General features: G+C 42.5%; 1 protein-coding gene across 1 annotated transcript in view; it reads right to left on the reverse strand.

The window, feature by feature from the left end:
• Positions 1–4,403: 4,403 nt before the first annotated feature.
• The window catches only part of crim1 (cysteine rich transmembrane BMP regulator 1 (chordin-like)), a 177,676-nt gene continuing 166,504 nt past the window's right edge, over positions 4,404–15,575 (reverse strand). Inside the window, exons 16-17 of the mRNA XM_023986849.2 lie at positions 8,850–9,040; positions 4,404–8,344 (exon numbers count right to left, since the gene is read on the reverse strand). Of these exons, the coding sequence (XP_023842617.1) occupies positions 8,159–8,344; positions 8,850–9,040 (377 nt within the window). The 3' untranslated portion in view covers positions 4,404–8,158. The remainder of the gene's footprint in view (positions 8,345–8,849; positions 9,041–15,575) is intronic.

The following is a 15,575-nucleotide window of genomic DNA, read 5'->3' on the forward strand; positions in this document are numbered from 1 at the left end:
ACCAGAAACCGTGGATGGATGGCAGCATTCGCGCAAAACTGAAACCGCAAACCACAGCATTTTACCATGGAAAGAGGTCTGGGAAAATGGCTGAATATAAACACATTCTTTGCCRGCTTTGAGGATAATASAGTGCCATCGTCGCTGCCCCCMAACAACGACTGCGCCCCCACCCCCTCCTTCTCTGTGGTCGACGTGAGTAAAACATTTYAACGTGTCATTCCTCYCAAGGTTGATGGCCCAGACGGCATCCCTAGCCGCGTCCTCAGAGCATACATAGACCAGCTGGCTGGTGTGTTTACGGACATATTCAATCGCTCCCTATCCCAGTCAGTTTTCRCCACATGCTCCAAGATGGCCKCKATTGTTCCTGTACCAAGAAGGCAAAGATGACTGAAGTAAATGACTACCGCCCCATAGCACTCACTTCTGTCATCATGATGTGCTTTGCGTGACTAGTCAAGGATCATATCACCTCCACCTTACCAGCCATCCTAGACCCACTTCAGTTTGCATACCGCCCCAACAGGTCCACAGACGACGCAATCGCCATCACACTGCKCACTGCCCTATCACTGGACAAAAGGAATTCCTATGTAAGAATGCTGTTCATTGACTAYAGCTCAGCATTCAACACCATACTACACTCCAAGCTCATCATCAAGCTGGAGGCCCTGGGTCTCAAACCCGCCCTGTGCAATTGGGTCCTGGACTTTCCTACGGGCTGCCCCAGGTGGTGAATGTAAGAAACAARATCTCCACTTCGCTGACCCTCAACACTGGGGCCCCACAWGGGTGCGTGCTCAGCCCCCTCCTGTACTCCCTGTTCACCCACGACTGCGTGGCCATGTACACCTCCAACTCAATCATCAAGTTTGCAGACAACACAACAGAGTGGGCGTGATTAACAACAACTACGAGTCAGCCTACAGGGAGGAGGTGTGGGCACTCAGAGTGTGGTGTCAGGAAACAACCTCTCACTCAACGTCAATAAAACAAAGGAGATGATCGTGGACTTCAGGAAACAGCAGAGGGAGCACCCCCCTATCCACAACGAAGGGACAGCAGTGGAGAAGGTGGAAAGTTTTAAGTTCCTTGGTGTGCACATCACGGACAAACTGAAATGGTCCACCCACACAGACAGTGTGGCGAAGAAGGTGCAACAGCYCCTCTTCAACCTCAGGAGGCCGAGGAAATTTGGCTTGTCACCCAAAACCCTGACAAACCTTTACAGATGCACAATCGAGAGCATGCTGTCGGGCTGGGCTGTATCACAGCCTGGTACAGAAACTGCACCGCCCTCAACCGTATGGCGCTCCKGAGGGTGGTGCGGTCWACACAACGCATCACCGGTGGCAAACTACCTGCCCTCCATGACACCTACAGCACCCAATGTCACAGGAAAGCCAAAAAGATCATCAAGGACTACAACCACCGGAGCAACTGTCTGTTCACATCACTACCATCCAGATGGCGAGATTGTACATGTGCATCAAAGCTGGGACCGAGAGACTGAAATACAGCTTCTATCTCAAGGCCATCACACTGCTAAACAGCAATCACTAACTCAGAGGGGCTGCTGCCTACATTGAGACCAAATCACTGGCCAATTGAATAAATGGATCACTAGTCACTTTMAACAATGCCACTTTAAATAATGCCACTTTAATAATGTTTACATCTCTTACATTACTCATATCATATGTATATACTGTATTTMATACCATCTATTGCACCTTGCCTATGCCGCTCAGCCATRGCTCATCCATATATTTATATGTACATATTCTTATTCACCCTTTAGATGTGTGTATTATGTAGTTGTTGGGGAACTGTTAGATTACTTGTTAGATATTACTGCACTGTCGGAAACAGAAGCACAAGCATTTCGCTACACTCGCATTAACATCTGCTAACCATGTGTAGGTGATCAATGCATTTTGATTTGATTTGATAGAGCTCCAAGACAGGATTGTGCCGAGGCACAGAAATGGGGAAGGGTACCAAAAAATGTCTGCAGCATTGAAGGTCCCCAAGAACACAGTGGCCTCCATCATTCTTAAATGGAAGAAGTTTGGAACCACCAAGACTCTTTCTAGAGCTGGCCGCCCGGTCAAACTGAGCAATCGGGGGAGAATGACCTTGGTCAGGGAGGTGACCACGAACACTGTGGTTTATAATGAGCACTTCCAACTAATCCATGACTAGCATTGTAAAACTACGTACTTAACGTAATTTCAAAGAAGCTTCTCTTGAACTCACAAGAACGTACAGGGAAATCCATTGACTGTTCGGGCTGATCCTTGACCACATTAGCTGGAAATCACAAAATAAGTCCACTTAGATGTATAAGACTTCCAAAAATATCTCTCTGCAAATCATGATTCTTGTTTAGAGATAAAAATATTAGTTTACAGATATTATCACCAGACTGCATGCTGCTGCCCACGGCTATAGCCAATACTTTCTGGCCAGTAGGGAGAGAGGGAGAACCTTGGCCTTTGGCACACACACACACACGCACATGCACACACACACACAAACACACACACTATACTCACTGCCAGGCTGAGCCCCTTGTTACATTAACATAAGGGCTTCTGTGACAGAGTCGGCATTAGGGATGAAATAAGAGGATTAGTTGATGGACATTTCTGTCATGCCTGGTCAATTATGAAAATGGTCAAAAAGGTAGAGCTGCCATGCTATGTCACCGACACCCGCCCCCTCTCCTCTCTCCCTCTCCCTTACTCACACGGATGAAGACAGATATATATACACAGGCACGGATGTGCACACACAGTTAACAATCACTGAAGATATTGGGCACATTTGCACAGAATATATTTTTATCCATACATTCAAATATTACTGCTGTAAAAAAAAAAATATAGAACTTCTGTGATGGCTGACTGCTACATTCCACTTGGCAACACTTAACAATGTACTTATACAACATCATCATCACCGAATGGACTTGTGGTTAGAGCTTTGGGCCAGTAACTGAAAGGTTGCTGGATCGAATCGCCTAGCTGATCGAATCGCGCTCTGCCTCTGAGCAAAGCAGTTAACCCACTGTTCCCCGGGTGCCGAAGACAGGGATGTCGATTAAGGCAGCCCCCCGCACCTCTCTGATTCAGAGGAATTGGGTTAAATGCAGAAGACACATTTCAGTTGAATGCATTCAGTTGTACAACTGACTAGGTATTTCCCTTTCCCTAGAATGGATGTGACTGAGGTTATGAATGACTTAGTCTTACTATCAACAGCATAATCAGTCACATATGTCATGTCTTAACATGTGTGTAGTAAACAGATCATGAGTCAAACTAATCCTAAAGGGATAACTGTAGACATGTAATATGTGAATGAAGTATAAAAGGTACAGGAACTGGAAAGGGGATATCAGCCTATTTTGATGTGCCATCGTGGTTCTCTAAAAGCTCTGTCTCCTCCCTGTGGCTTGTACTGGTCATTTGTGCATGTGCTGCACAGTACCAGATAATGTGACATAGTAATTGAACCCTTTTGTCCAGACCCTATTCACCCACATACCGACATTGARTTTGGTCCATTACTGAGAGGATACTGTACATTACCGCGTACTGTTAAAAATGAGATGGAATCTCATTTATTGACTCAGTGTTATTTTGAATTGTTGCAACTGAGAAACAATTCCTATGAACATATTTATGTTAGAGGAAAGTCTACATGGAGTWCCAAGGTCATTATAGCTACCTAATACTCTCTCTTGTGTGTAAAGCCCATTAAACTGCTGTKTGAAAATGTATTCATATATAAATAAAGGCTTATGGGTTGCTTTGACCAGATCCATGGGTAAACATTTTTATGGAAAAAAGCAAACWATTTTATCCAAAGCGATTTACAGCACAATGTGTGCATACATTTGTAGTATGTTTGTAATCCCTGCTGGAGTTTAACCTTTTACCTTGCGCTATGCTCTTGGTAACTGAGACATACAGGGCCAGGTACTGTATCACTTAGCAGACAACTGGAAGTGGTCACACATTATTTATCTGCCTCAGCTGGCTGGGTGTAATAAAATGTTTTGGTGCCATCCCCTACTGAGTGAGMAATCGCTAAACAGGTTGACCTGCTGGTACATTTTCAAAGTGCTGCAGGTGAAATTGTGTTTTTATTCCGCTTGAATTTTTGTTGTTGTTGATTGAACCTATCCTCTATCTCTAAACCCACAGAGATTTCTTCCTCAAGCAGAAAATAGCCAAAAAAGTGCACCATTGACATTTCATGATTGAGGCAGAAATCCCCGAAGAGAAATCACAGAGGAGATGGACAGGTTTGTGTCAAATTCCCTTAGAGGTAAGAATGACAACACCAGTACCAGTAATACTAATAATGATTGCACGGAAGATCCACATAGCTGTTTTCAAAGTATTTATTGTGCTGCAAAGAAACAAAAAATAATAATACAAGAACTTGCAAAAAATAATCTGCTGTGCTACGGGAAATTCAGTCAAATATGAATCTATCCTCTTAATAAATCTTGTTTTTGCAATATCATCATTATCAATATCAACATATTTTTTTTATTTTTACATAAGCATGAAACACCAGTAATATACAGACTCTAAAGGGGATTGGTAGTTGTGTAAATAAAAGGATTAACAGGAAAGAATGGGGACAGAGAGATATTTCCCTCTCAACGGGCTATCTTTATTGGAACAGAGGAAAATGCTCATCAGGGTGTCAGGCTTTTGTGCTCCTTGGACAAGGCATATGTAGCCTGATCAGATGAGTTTGTGTTGTCTAGCTATCCAACTCCTATGTTCTTTGTCACATTGTGTTACAGTAAACTGCGTGACAGTGACCATAGGAGGTGGCAAGACAGCACAAACAGATCTGGGATCAGGCTAAATCAGGTCCATGAGACCAAAAACCCTGAAAAGATGTGAAAGCTTGTGATCCTCCAACTTCTCCACCTACCTAAAGTACAACCTTATTTACATGCTCTTTGAGAGACTGACACAACACTAAAATAGTTTCACAATTTCAGCTGCGTCATCGTTTAAGGCCTATTATGTTCATGTTCAATTATCTTGCTCATTAATAAATTATTTAGGTCATTTAACATAATAAATTAAATCAAAATTTTTCCCTCTCTCTTTTTTTCCAACAATGTTTTTTTATTTTTTATTTTGGCAAGTGATACTCAAGTATTTACAACAATACTTGGGGGATGCACTGAAAGATACAAAGATTTCACCCTGTAAGACCCATTGTGAACAAGATGCATTCCTGTATGACGTTACTCAACCATACTGTAGGGGATGTAGCACCACATCCTGCAACATAGAGCCAAGTCACAGAAGAACTCAGCCAGTCAATGTGATGCGAGTGTAATAGAACTTATGGTCCTTAATCAAATCAATTATTATGATCCATCACTTCACCGATTGGAAATAATGTGGATTGTGTATTTAAGTGAGGTTTGACTGTGGTTTGTGTCCAGATGATAGACAGACCTATATATAATGGCTGGAGAATCAAACCAATCAWCTTTCTTTGAAAAAGCATTTACATACAGTACATGTCGGTTATACAGTAGATTTGAGTATGTTTTTCCTATGTCTGGAGAATACATATAGGCTAGGAGAAAACAGAGCAAGCTTCAGCTGCAATTCATGTTTTGAAAGGTAAATATTTACCCCTCTTGTTCTTGCCAGAAATCCACACCTATAAACAGAAATGCAGTGCCTGCATACAATGACCGTGAGAGTTCTAAGTTAATTTAGGTTTTGTAGATCAAATATTCAGAAACAACTGGAACCTAACTGTAACACTGGGTCTGACAGGGCTCAGAAAAAAACTAAGGGCAACTCTTTCAATGAAAAGTATGTTTAAAAAAACTAACCAAAAAAGGTTATTTTCTATATAAAAGTGCCAAGATGTATGATTCAACTAAATCTTTTGTCAGACAGATTAAGATACACCGAAGACAAACTATAAAAGTCAACTACTACCCCTACCTTCCTCCATCCCACCCTCTCTCCCAGAGCTTATGTCCACCCACTTTCAATAGTTTGACTTCAGAAGCGACAAATGAAAGAGAAGAATAACAGATCGAAAGAACCTGGTACTGCTCAGCTCAGAACTCACTTGTCTATATATGGTTGGCATTTTGAACATTGCTTCATTCAGGGAAACAGATTGACTCAGATAGGGAACTCACAGACCAATCAAACAAAGCCCTCATAGACAATTTTCTTTTCTTAAAAAAAAATATGAAAATGACATCAAATAAATGAGGGGAAAACAGATTGAATAAGATGTTTGTGTTTTTTCTGTCCTGTCTCTATCACTCCTCTTTTCAAACAAGCAATGCAAATGTTTGTTCTCATCATGTTTTCTATTATTAGATCAAATCTATTTCTCAATCATAAATACATTCAATAGGAAATTAATTGAGAAATGTACATGTGAAGAAAAAAGCATGTGTGCATGCATGTGGGTTGACACATGTACATATATGAATAAACAACATACATAGACACATACGTACTGTATATAGTCACACAATATTTCATGTATTTTTCATCTTCAGCAGTAATATGTACATACGTGTTCCTACTGTATAATGTTTTGCAATTAATAAATGAAGACAAAGGTGCTTGGGTAATATCGAGAAGAGGAGACTGTTAGTCTTACAGCCAGTAAAACAAAACGAGAAAAATATCAGAGCTACTTTAATATAGCTCGTCTTCAGAGAACGCCGAGAGAAAACACATTTGAACATATTCTTTGATTCTATGTTTTCTTGTATCCTCAGTGTTTCCTAAAGGAGCTAAATAGTATCCCTATGTGTGTGTAACTCCATGTAAAACAGGACTTACAGCAACAAAGCAGAAAAGCTTGTAAAGCATATGCTCAAATTGTTAATCCTCAAGAACTACACTACCCACTGGGCACACACTGGTTGAATCAACGTTGCTGCCACGTCATTTCAATGACATTACGTTGAACCAACGTGGAATCTACACCCATCTGTGCCCAGTTTGAAGCTTCATCCTGCCTTTATCAACCCGAACACATTTATTCTTTATCCAAATAAAAGACACCATTGTTTGGAGTGTGTGAAAGTCAGCGTCAGCCTGCCCTTTGTTGTTAAATACATTTAGCCAAAAGATTATGGACATTTGAAAGTGACCAGGAAAATAACACTTATACACGTTGAGCAGAATATCAAAGGAAAATAAATGGAGTGAATGAAGCTTCTTCTTCCTTTCCACCTTCTATCCAACAGGGGACGTTCCACGAGGGAAAACAAGACAACAAACCAATGTCAACGTTTTCAAAGGAGGGGAGGAAAAGAGGAAGGAAAGAAGAGAGCAATAGTCCAGCTTGAACAGACCTGAGAGAGGTGCTCAGCTGAGTTCTGTCTGTGACGGGGTCTACGGTATCTGACCTCTTTCTTTCTCTCATTCTCTCTCTTTTGGCTCAGCACCACATAGAGTCTGGCAGTCGTCAGTCCGTCGTGCCACGGCTCAGATCAGACTGGCCACAGTGMTCCTCTAGCATCTCTCTTACAGGGTGTGTTTTGATTCGACATACAGTCAGCAGAGCTTTGGTTCTAAAAGTTCAGTGTTCAACAGAAAACACTAGCTTGAATTATTCTGTTTATCTCTTCAAAGGCCTTTTTCAAGGAAGCAGGAATGCAGGAAAATACCATACTTTGAAAAATACCCACTTTTTCCTAATCACAAAGATGTATATCTAACTTTAAACACACACACACACATTCACAAAGACCCACATACAGAAGCACGCCTCCATCACACACACCAAACAAAAAGAAGTTGAATAATAATCTAGGAAAATCTGGATTCTGGTTCTTCCATTGTGTTAGCTGTAGTTTAAAATCATCATCATTATATTTTGTTTGATTAGTTATTCATCTTGAGGAGATTATTATTTTCATTTATCTGTCTTTGCTAGTGAACTTTGCTAGTTTGCTAGTTATTTTATCATTGATAGGTTTGGTGTCATTTTTCCACCCGTCTGTGTTAAGTAATAGTTGTTGTGACGGTACTGTAGGTAATGCGCTCTCTCGCTCTCGTTTTGGCTGCTTGCTGACTGCTGAGTATTGGACAGGAGGCGAGGCCAGGGCAGTCTCTCTGTCTCACTGAGTCTGGTAGAAATTGTCAGCCTGCAGATTGTTGAGGTTGTTTTGTTTCTGCATGCTGTAGTAACCGCTGTACCTGGAGTCAGGGTCAGCGATCCGGAGCATGCACTGTGAACTGTCCACCTGCACCTTGGTGCCTTTCTGGCAGTCCACATATACCAGCTGGTTGTTGAGGCAGGTGGGCTAAGGAAGAGACACACACACACACACACACACACACACACAACACACACACACACAACACACCACACACACACACACACACCACACACACACACACACACACACACACACACACACACACACACACACACACACACAGTTAGTTACCTCCACAGATCACACTCTAGTTAGGCTCAGAGTTTTAGATTTTATTGATATATTCATACTATATTATATTTCTCAATAAGGCTCTGCTCAGGCTGTATACATACAGTAAAGACAGCATTTGCTGCTCATCATTACTATAAAGCTAGGCAATGTAATCATTCTATGTAATAGCACAACTTTTTTTTACATTAAATTATTTCAAGATTAAAATGTATAGACATTGATCAAGAATGCATCTCCATAAGCTGCTGATGTGATATTCTCTGGCGTTTTAGACCATCAACTATATTACAACAACAACAAAGCAGTACAGAAACCAACAAGGCATACTGTYAATGTGGGTAATGGCACCCCCTACCTTAGTTGGGGTGCGATAGCAGAGCACGGGGATCCACTGCTTCTTCTGGTTAATGAAGAGCAGAGCTGTGATGGTGAACAGCATCATGATGATGGGCAGTGCCACCCATGCCACAGAGTGCAGCGTGGTGTCTTCTCTGGGCACGGGGGTCTTCCCATCCAGATAGGGCATTTGGAGACTACCAAAGTTCCCTGTGACAGAGGCAGCACACAAACATTATGACACACCTAAAAGTCTGTATCACGAGATGTTTATACATTATTAATTTGAAAATAAAGGAAAGCCGCACACTCTAGGAGCTCAGATGCAAAAATMTTAATATCCAACGATTCGACAGCCAAGCTGTCTTCATCAGGGTATATTATTCATTAACTGGCGAATGGTTCCATGTGGGATTTGCCTTTATATGTAGTAGTTAAAAGGAAACAGCAGACTCTGCTCCAAGTGGGGAGATGAAGAGTTACATATGTGCCTTCGGAAAGTATTCAGACCCCTTGAGTTTTTACACAATGTACTACGCTGTAAGTTACAGCCTTATTCTAAAAAATGCTCTGCAATCTACACACAATACCCCATCATGATAAAGCGAAAACATTTGTAGAAATGTTTGCAAATGTATTAAAAGTAAAAAACAGAAATACCTTATTTACAAAAGTATTCAGATACTTTGCTATGCGACTCGAAATTGAGTTCAGCTGCATCCTGTTTCCAAATCAATGCAAACTTTATTTGTCACAGGCTCCGAATACAACAAGTGCAGACTTTACCTTGAAATGCTTAATTACAAGCCCTTAACCAACAGTGCAGTTCAAGAAGAGTTAAGAAAATATTTACCAAGTAGACTAAAATAAAAAGTAATAATAAAAAAGTAACACAATAAGAATAACAATACTGAGGTTATATACAGGGGGCACCGGTACCGAGTCAGTGTGCGGGGGTACAGGTTAGTTGAGGTAATTTGTACATGTAGGTGGGGGTGAAGTGACTATGCATAGATAATAAACAGCGAGTAGCAGCAGTGTACAAAAGGGAGGGGGGGGTCAATGTAAATTGTCCGGTGGCGATTTGATTAATTATTCAGCAGTCTTATGGCTTGGGGGTAGAAGCTATTGAGGAGCTTCTTGGTCCTAACGGCAAGCYCTCCGGTACCGCTTGCCGTGAGGTAGCAGAGAGAACAGTCTATAACTTGGGTGACTGGAGTCTCTGACAATTTTATGGGCTTTCCTCTGACACTGCCTATTATATAGGTCCTGGATGGCAGGAAGCTTGGCCCCAGTGATGTACTGGTCCGTTCGCACTACCCTCTGTAGCGGTGATGCAACCAGTCAGGATGCTCTCGATGGTGCAGCTCTAGAACTTTTTGAGGATCTGGGGACCCATGCCAAATGTTTTCAGCCTCCTGAGGGGGAAAAGGTTTCGTCGTGCCCTCTTCACAACTGTCTTGGTATGTTTGGACCGTGCTAGTTCGTTGGTGATGTGGACAACTCTCGACCCGCTCCACTACAGCCCCGTTGATGTTAATGGGTGCCTGTTCAACCGCCTTTTCCTGTAGTCCACGATCAGCTCCTTAGTCTTTCTCACATTGAGGGAGAGGTTATTGTCCTGGCACCACAGTGCCAGTTCTCTGACCTCCTCCCTATAGGCCGTCTCATCGTTGTCGGTGATCAGGCTTAACACTGTTGTTTTGTCAGCAAACTTAATGATGGTGTTGGAGTCGTGTTTGGCCACGTAGTCATGGGTGAACAGGGAGTACAGGGGGGGACTAACCACACACCCCTGAGGGGCTCCAGTGTTAAGGATCAGCGTGGAAGATGTGTTGTTGCCTACTCTTACCACCTGGGGGCAGACTGTCAGGAAGTCCAGGATCCAGTTGCAGAGGGAGGTGTTAACTTCTTTGTGATAGGGGGCAGCATTTTCACTTTTGGATGAATAGCGTGCCCATAGTGAACTGCCTCCTACTCTGTCCCAGATGCTAATATATGCATATTATTACTACTATTGGATAAAAAACACTCTGCCGTTTCTAAAACTGTTTGAATGATGTCTGTGAGTATAACAGAACTCATATGGCAGGCAAAAACCTGAGAAAAAATCCAAACAGGAAGTGAGAATTCTGAGGCTGGTCGATGTACAACTCATCGCCTATTCAATTCCCTGTAAGATATGGATCTGTTTGCACTTCCTACGCCTTCCACTAGATTTCAACAGTCTGTAGAACGTGGAATGAAGCCTCTACTGTGATGTTGAGCCGGATGGGAGGTGTTTCAGTCATTGGTCTGGCAGAATGCCAGTTCCTGGTCACGCGCATTCCAAATGATATCGTCTTGCTTTCCATTATTTCTAGAGACACAAAGGAATTCTCCAGTTGGAACGTTATTGGATAGTTATGATAACAACATCCTGAAGATTGATTCTGTACTTAGTTTGACCAGTTTATTCGACCTGTAATATACCTTTTTGAAGTTTTCGTCCGAGTTCGCATGCATCTGCGCGAGCGTTTGGACATGTGCACTAAACGTGCTAGCAAAAGTAGCTACTTAGACATAAGTAATGGACATTATCGAACAAAACAACAGTTTATTGTGGAACTAGGATTCCTGGGAGTGCATTCTGATGAAGATCATCAAAGGTAAGGGAATATTTATGATATAATTTCGTATTTCTGTTGACTCCAACATGGCGGAGAAATGTTGTTATATCTGAGCGCCGTCTCAGATTATTGCATGGTGTATTTTTTCCGTAAAGTTTTTTTGAAATCTGGCACAGCGGTTGCATTAAGAACAAGTGTATCTTTAATTCTATGTAAAACATGTATCTTTCATCAAAGTGTATGATGAGTATTCCTGTTATTAGATGTGGCTCTCTGCAATTTCTCCGGATATTTTGGAGGCATTTCTGAACATGGCGCCAATGTAAACTAAGATTTTTGGATATAAATATGCACATTATCGAACAAAACATACATGGATTGTGTAACATGATGTCCTATGAGTGTCATCTGATGAAGATCATCAAAGGTTAGTGATTAATTCTATCTCTATTTCTGCTTTTTGTGACTCCTATCTTTGGCTTGGAAAATGGCTGTGTTTTTCTGTGGCTATGTACTGACTTAACATAATCGTTTGGTGTGCTTTCGCCGTAAATCCTTTTTGAAATCAGGAAGGTTGGCTGGATTCACAACACGTGTAGCTTTAATTTGGTGTCTTTCATGTGTGATTTCATGAAAGATTGATTTTTATAGTAATATATTTGAATTTGGCGCACTGCATTTTTTCTGGCTTTTGGCCAAGTGGGACGTTAGCATCCCATATATCCCAGAGAAGTTTTAAGTCCCAGAGTCCTTAGCTTAGTGATGAGCTTCGTGGGCACTATGGTGTTGAACGCTGAGCTGTAGTCAATGAACAGCATTAGGTGTTCATTAGGTGTTCCTTTTGTCCAGGTGAGAAAGGCCAGTGTGGAGTGCGATTGAGATTGCATCATCTTTGGATCTGTTAGGACGGTATGCAGATTGAAGTAGGTCTAGGGTGTCCGGGAGGATGTTGAAAAAAAAAAAAAATTACACAAAACGCAAAAAAACTAATAAAACAGCACAATTGGTTGGGAGAATGTAAAACGTCATCCATGTTCTTCGGCGCCATCTTTAATACATTGATCATCCTTGAGATGTTTCTACAACTTGATTGGAGTCCACCTGTGGTAAATTAAATTGATTGGACATGATTTGGAAAGGCACACACCTGTCTATATAAGTTCCCATAGTTGACAGTGCATGTCAGAGTTAAAACCAAGCCATGAATGAACTGTCTGTAGCGGTCTGAGACAGGATTGTGTTGAGGCACAGATCTGGGGAAGGGTACCAAAACATTTCTGCAGAATTGAAGGTCCCCAAGAACACAGTGGCTTACATCATTCATTAATGGAAGAAGTTTGGAAACACCAAGACACTTCCTAGAGCTGGCCACCCGGTCAAACTGAGCAATCAGGGGAGAAGGGCCTTAGTCAGGGAGGTGACCAAGAACCCGATTGTCACTCTGACAGAGCTCTAAAGTTCCTCTATGGAGATGGGAGAACCTTACAGAAGGACAACCATCTCTGCAGCACTCCACCAATGAGGCCTTTACGGTAGAGTGACCAGAAGGAAGCCACTCCTCTGTAAAATGCACGACTGCCCACTTTGAGTTTGCCTAAAGGCACCTAAAGAATCTCAGACCATGAGAAGAAAGACTCTCTGGTCTGATGAAACCAAGATTGAACTCTTTGGCCTGAGTGCCAAGCATCACGTCTGGAGGAAACATGGCACAATCCCTACGGTGAACCATAGTTGTGGCAGCACCATGCTGTGGGAATATTTTTCAGCGGCAGGGACTGGGAGACTAGTCAGGATCGAGGGAAAGATGAACGCAGAAAAGTATTGAGAGATCCTTGATGAAAACCTGCTCCAGAGCACTCAAGACCTCAGACTGGGGCAAAGGTTCACCTACAAGTAGGACAACGACCCTAAGCAGATAGCCACTCCTGCATTGTCTTGGCTTCGGGACAAGTCTCTGAATGTTCTTGAGTGGCCCAGCCAGAGCCCGGACTTATGTGTGAACTCCTTCAAGACTGCTGGAAAAGCATTCCAGGTGAAGCTGGAATTTCCACCAGTCTAATATCCATTGCTCGTGTTTCTTGGCCAAAGCAAGTCTCTTCTTATTATTTTTGTCCTTTAGTAGTGGTTTCTTTGCAGCAATTCAACCATGAAGGCCTGATTCATGCAGTCTCCTCTAAACAGTTGATGTTGAGATATGTCTGTTACTTGAACTCTGTGAAGCATTTATTTTGGCAGAAATTTCTGAGGCTGGTAATGCTAATGAACTTATCTTCTGCAGCAGAGATAACTCTATACTCAACTTCCGGCGCCGACAGAGATAGCCGCCTCGCTGCGCGTTCCTAGGAAACAATGCAGTATTTCGTTTTTTATGTATTATTTCTTACTGTCACGACTTCCGCCGAAATCGGCTCCTCTCCTTGTTCGGGCGGGGTTCGGCGATCGACGTCACCGGCTTTCTAGCCATCACCGCTCCATTTTTTCATATATCCATCTGTCTTGTCTTGTTTCCATACACACCTGGTTTTCATTTCCCCAATCAATCTACTTGTATTTAACCCTCTGTTTCCCATCATGTTTTGAGTGTGATTGTTTCATGTTATGTGGTGTTAGTTTACGCGCTTTACTTTTATGTTCCGTTTTTTGAGCGCATTTGATTTATGTAGTTCATTTTTGGAACTATAATAAAAATGTATCTGTTCATTATACTCTGCTCTCCAGCACCAGACTTCACCTCCAATACACCATTGACACTTACATTGTTACCCCAGGAAATCTTAAGTTTTATTACATACAGCCGGGAGGAACTATTGGATATAAGAGCAACGTCAACTTACCAACATTACGACCAGGAATACGACTTTCCCGAAGCGGATCCTCTGTTTGGTCCACCACCCAGGACAATGGATCGGATCCCAACCGGCGACCCAAAACAACGGCGCCGCAGAAGGGGCAGATGGAGCGGTCTTATCAGAATTCACGACCCAGGCTGGCAAAACCCTGTATCATTGTTACTCTAACTTCCGCGACGCATACAAAGCCCTCCCCCGCCCTCCTTTCGGAAAATCTGACCACGATTCCATTTTGTTGCACCCAGCCAGAAACTAGACAGAAACTAAAACAGGAAACGCCCGTGCTCAAGTCTGTTCAACGCTGGTCCGACCAATCGGATTCCACGCTTCAAGATTGCTTCGATCACGTGGACTGGGATATGTTTCGCATAGCATCGGACAATGACATTGATGAATACGCTGATTCAGTGAGCGAGTTTGTGTATCGTGATGTTGTACCCTCAACGACTATTAAAATCTTCCCCAATCAGAACAGCAGGGAGCAGCGTAAGAAGGCCCGTTAGCTGGACAATGACATAATTCAAATTTTCTTGTTCAGTCAACCACTGTTAGTATTTGTGCATGTTTATTGGTGTATTGCACTTTATTTCTTGATACAGACTTTTATACCTGTGGATTATGGATGGACAGCCAACAGAATGGCTGAGAAAATAAAGGTTCAACCCCCAAGTACTCTGGTTCTTGTTTTTGCTGTGGTTAACCGAACAAGTGTTGTCTATTACTGTCTGGTTTTTATTTTCATGCAGGATTTTAACGCATTCGCGCAAAACTAAAAGCCCGTACCACTGCTTTTAATCAGGGCAAGGTGACCGGAAACATGACCGAATACAAACAGTGTAGCTATACCCTCCGCAAGGCAATCAAACAAGCTAAGCGTCAGTATAGAAACAAAGTAGAGTTGCAATTCAACGGCTCAGACACGAGAGGTATGTGCCAGGGTCTACAGTCAATCACGGACTACAAAAAGAAAACCAGCCCCGTCGCGGACCACGATGTCTTGCTTCCAGACAAACTAAACAACTTCTTTGCTCGCTTTGAGGACAATACAGTGCCACCGACACGGCCCGCTTTCAAAACCTGCGGGCTCTCCTTCACTGCAGCCAACGTGAGTAAAACATTTAAACGTGTTAACCCTCGCAAGGCTGCCAGCCCAGATGGCAACCATAGCCGCGTCCTCAGAGCATGCGCAGACCAGCTGGCTGGTGTGTTTACGGACATATTCAATCAATCCTTATCCCATTCTGCTGTTCCCACATGCTTCAAGAGGGCCACCATTGTTCCTGTTCC

Source organism: Salvelinus sp. IW2-2015, linkage group LG4q.2 (assembly GCF_002910315.2).
Source record: "Salvelinus sp. IW2-2015 linkage group LG4q.2, ASM291031v2, whole genome shotgun sequence".
Taxonomy (NCBI): Eukaryota; Metazoa; Chordata; class Actinopteri; order Salmoniformes; family Salmonidae; genus Salvelinus; species Salvelinus sp. IW2-2015.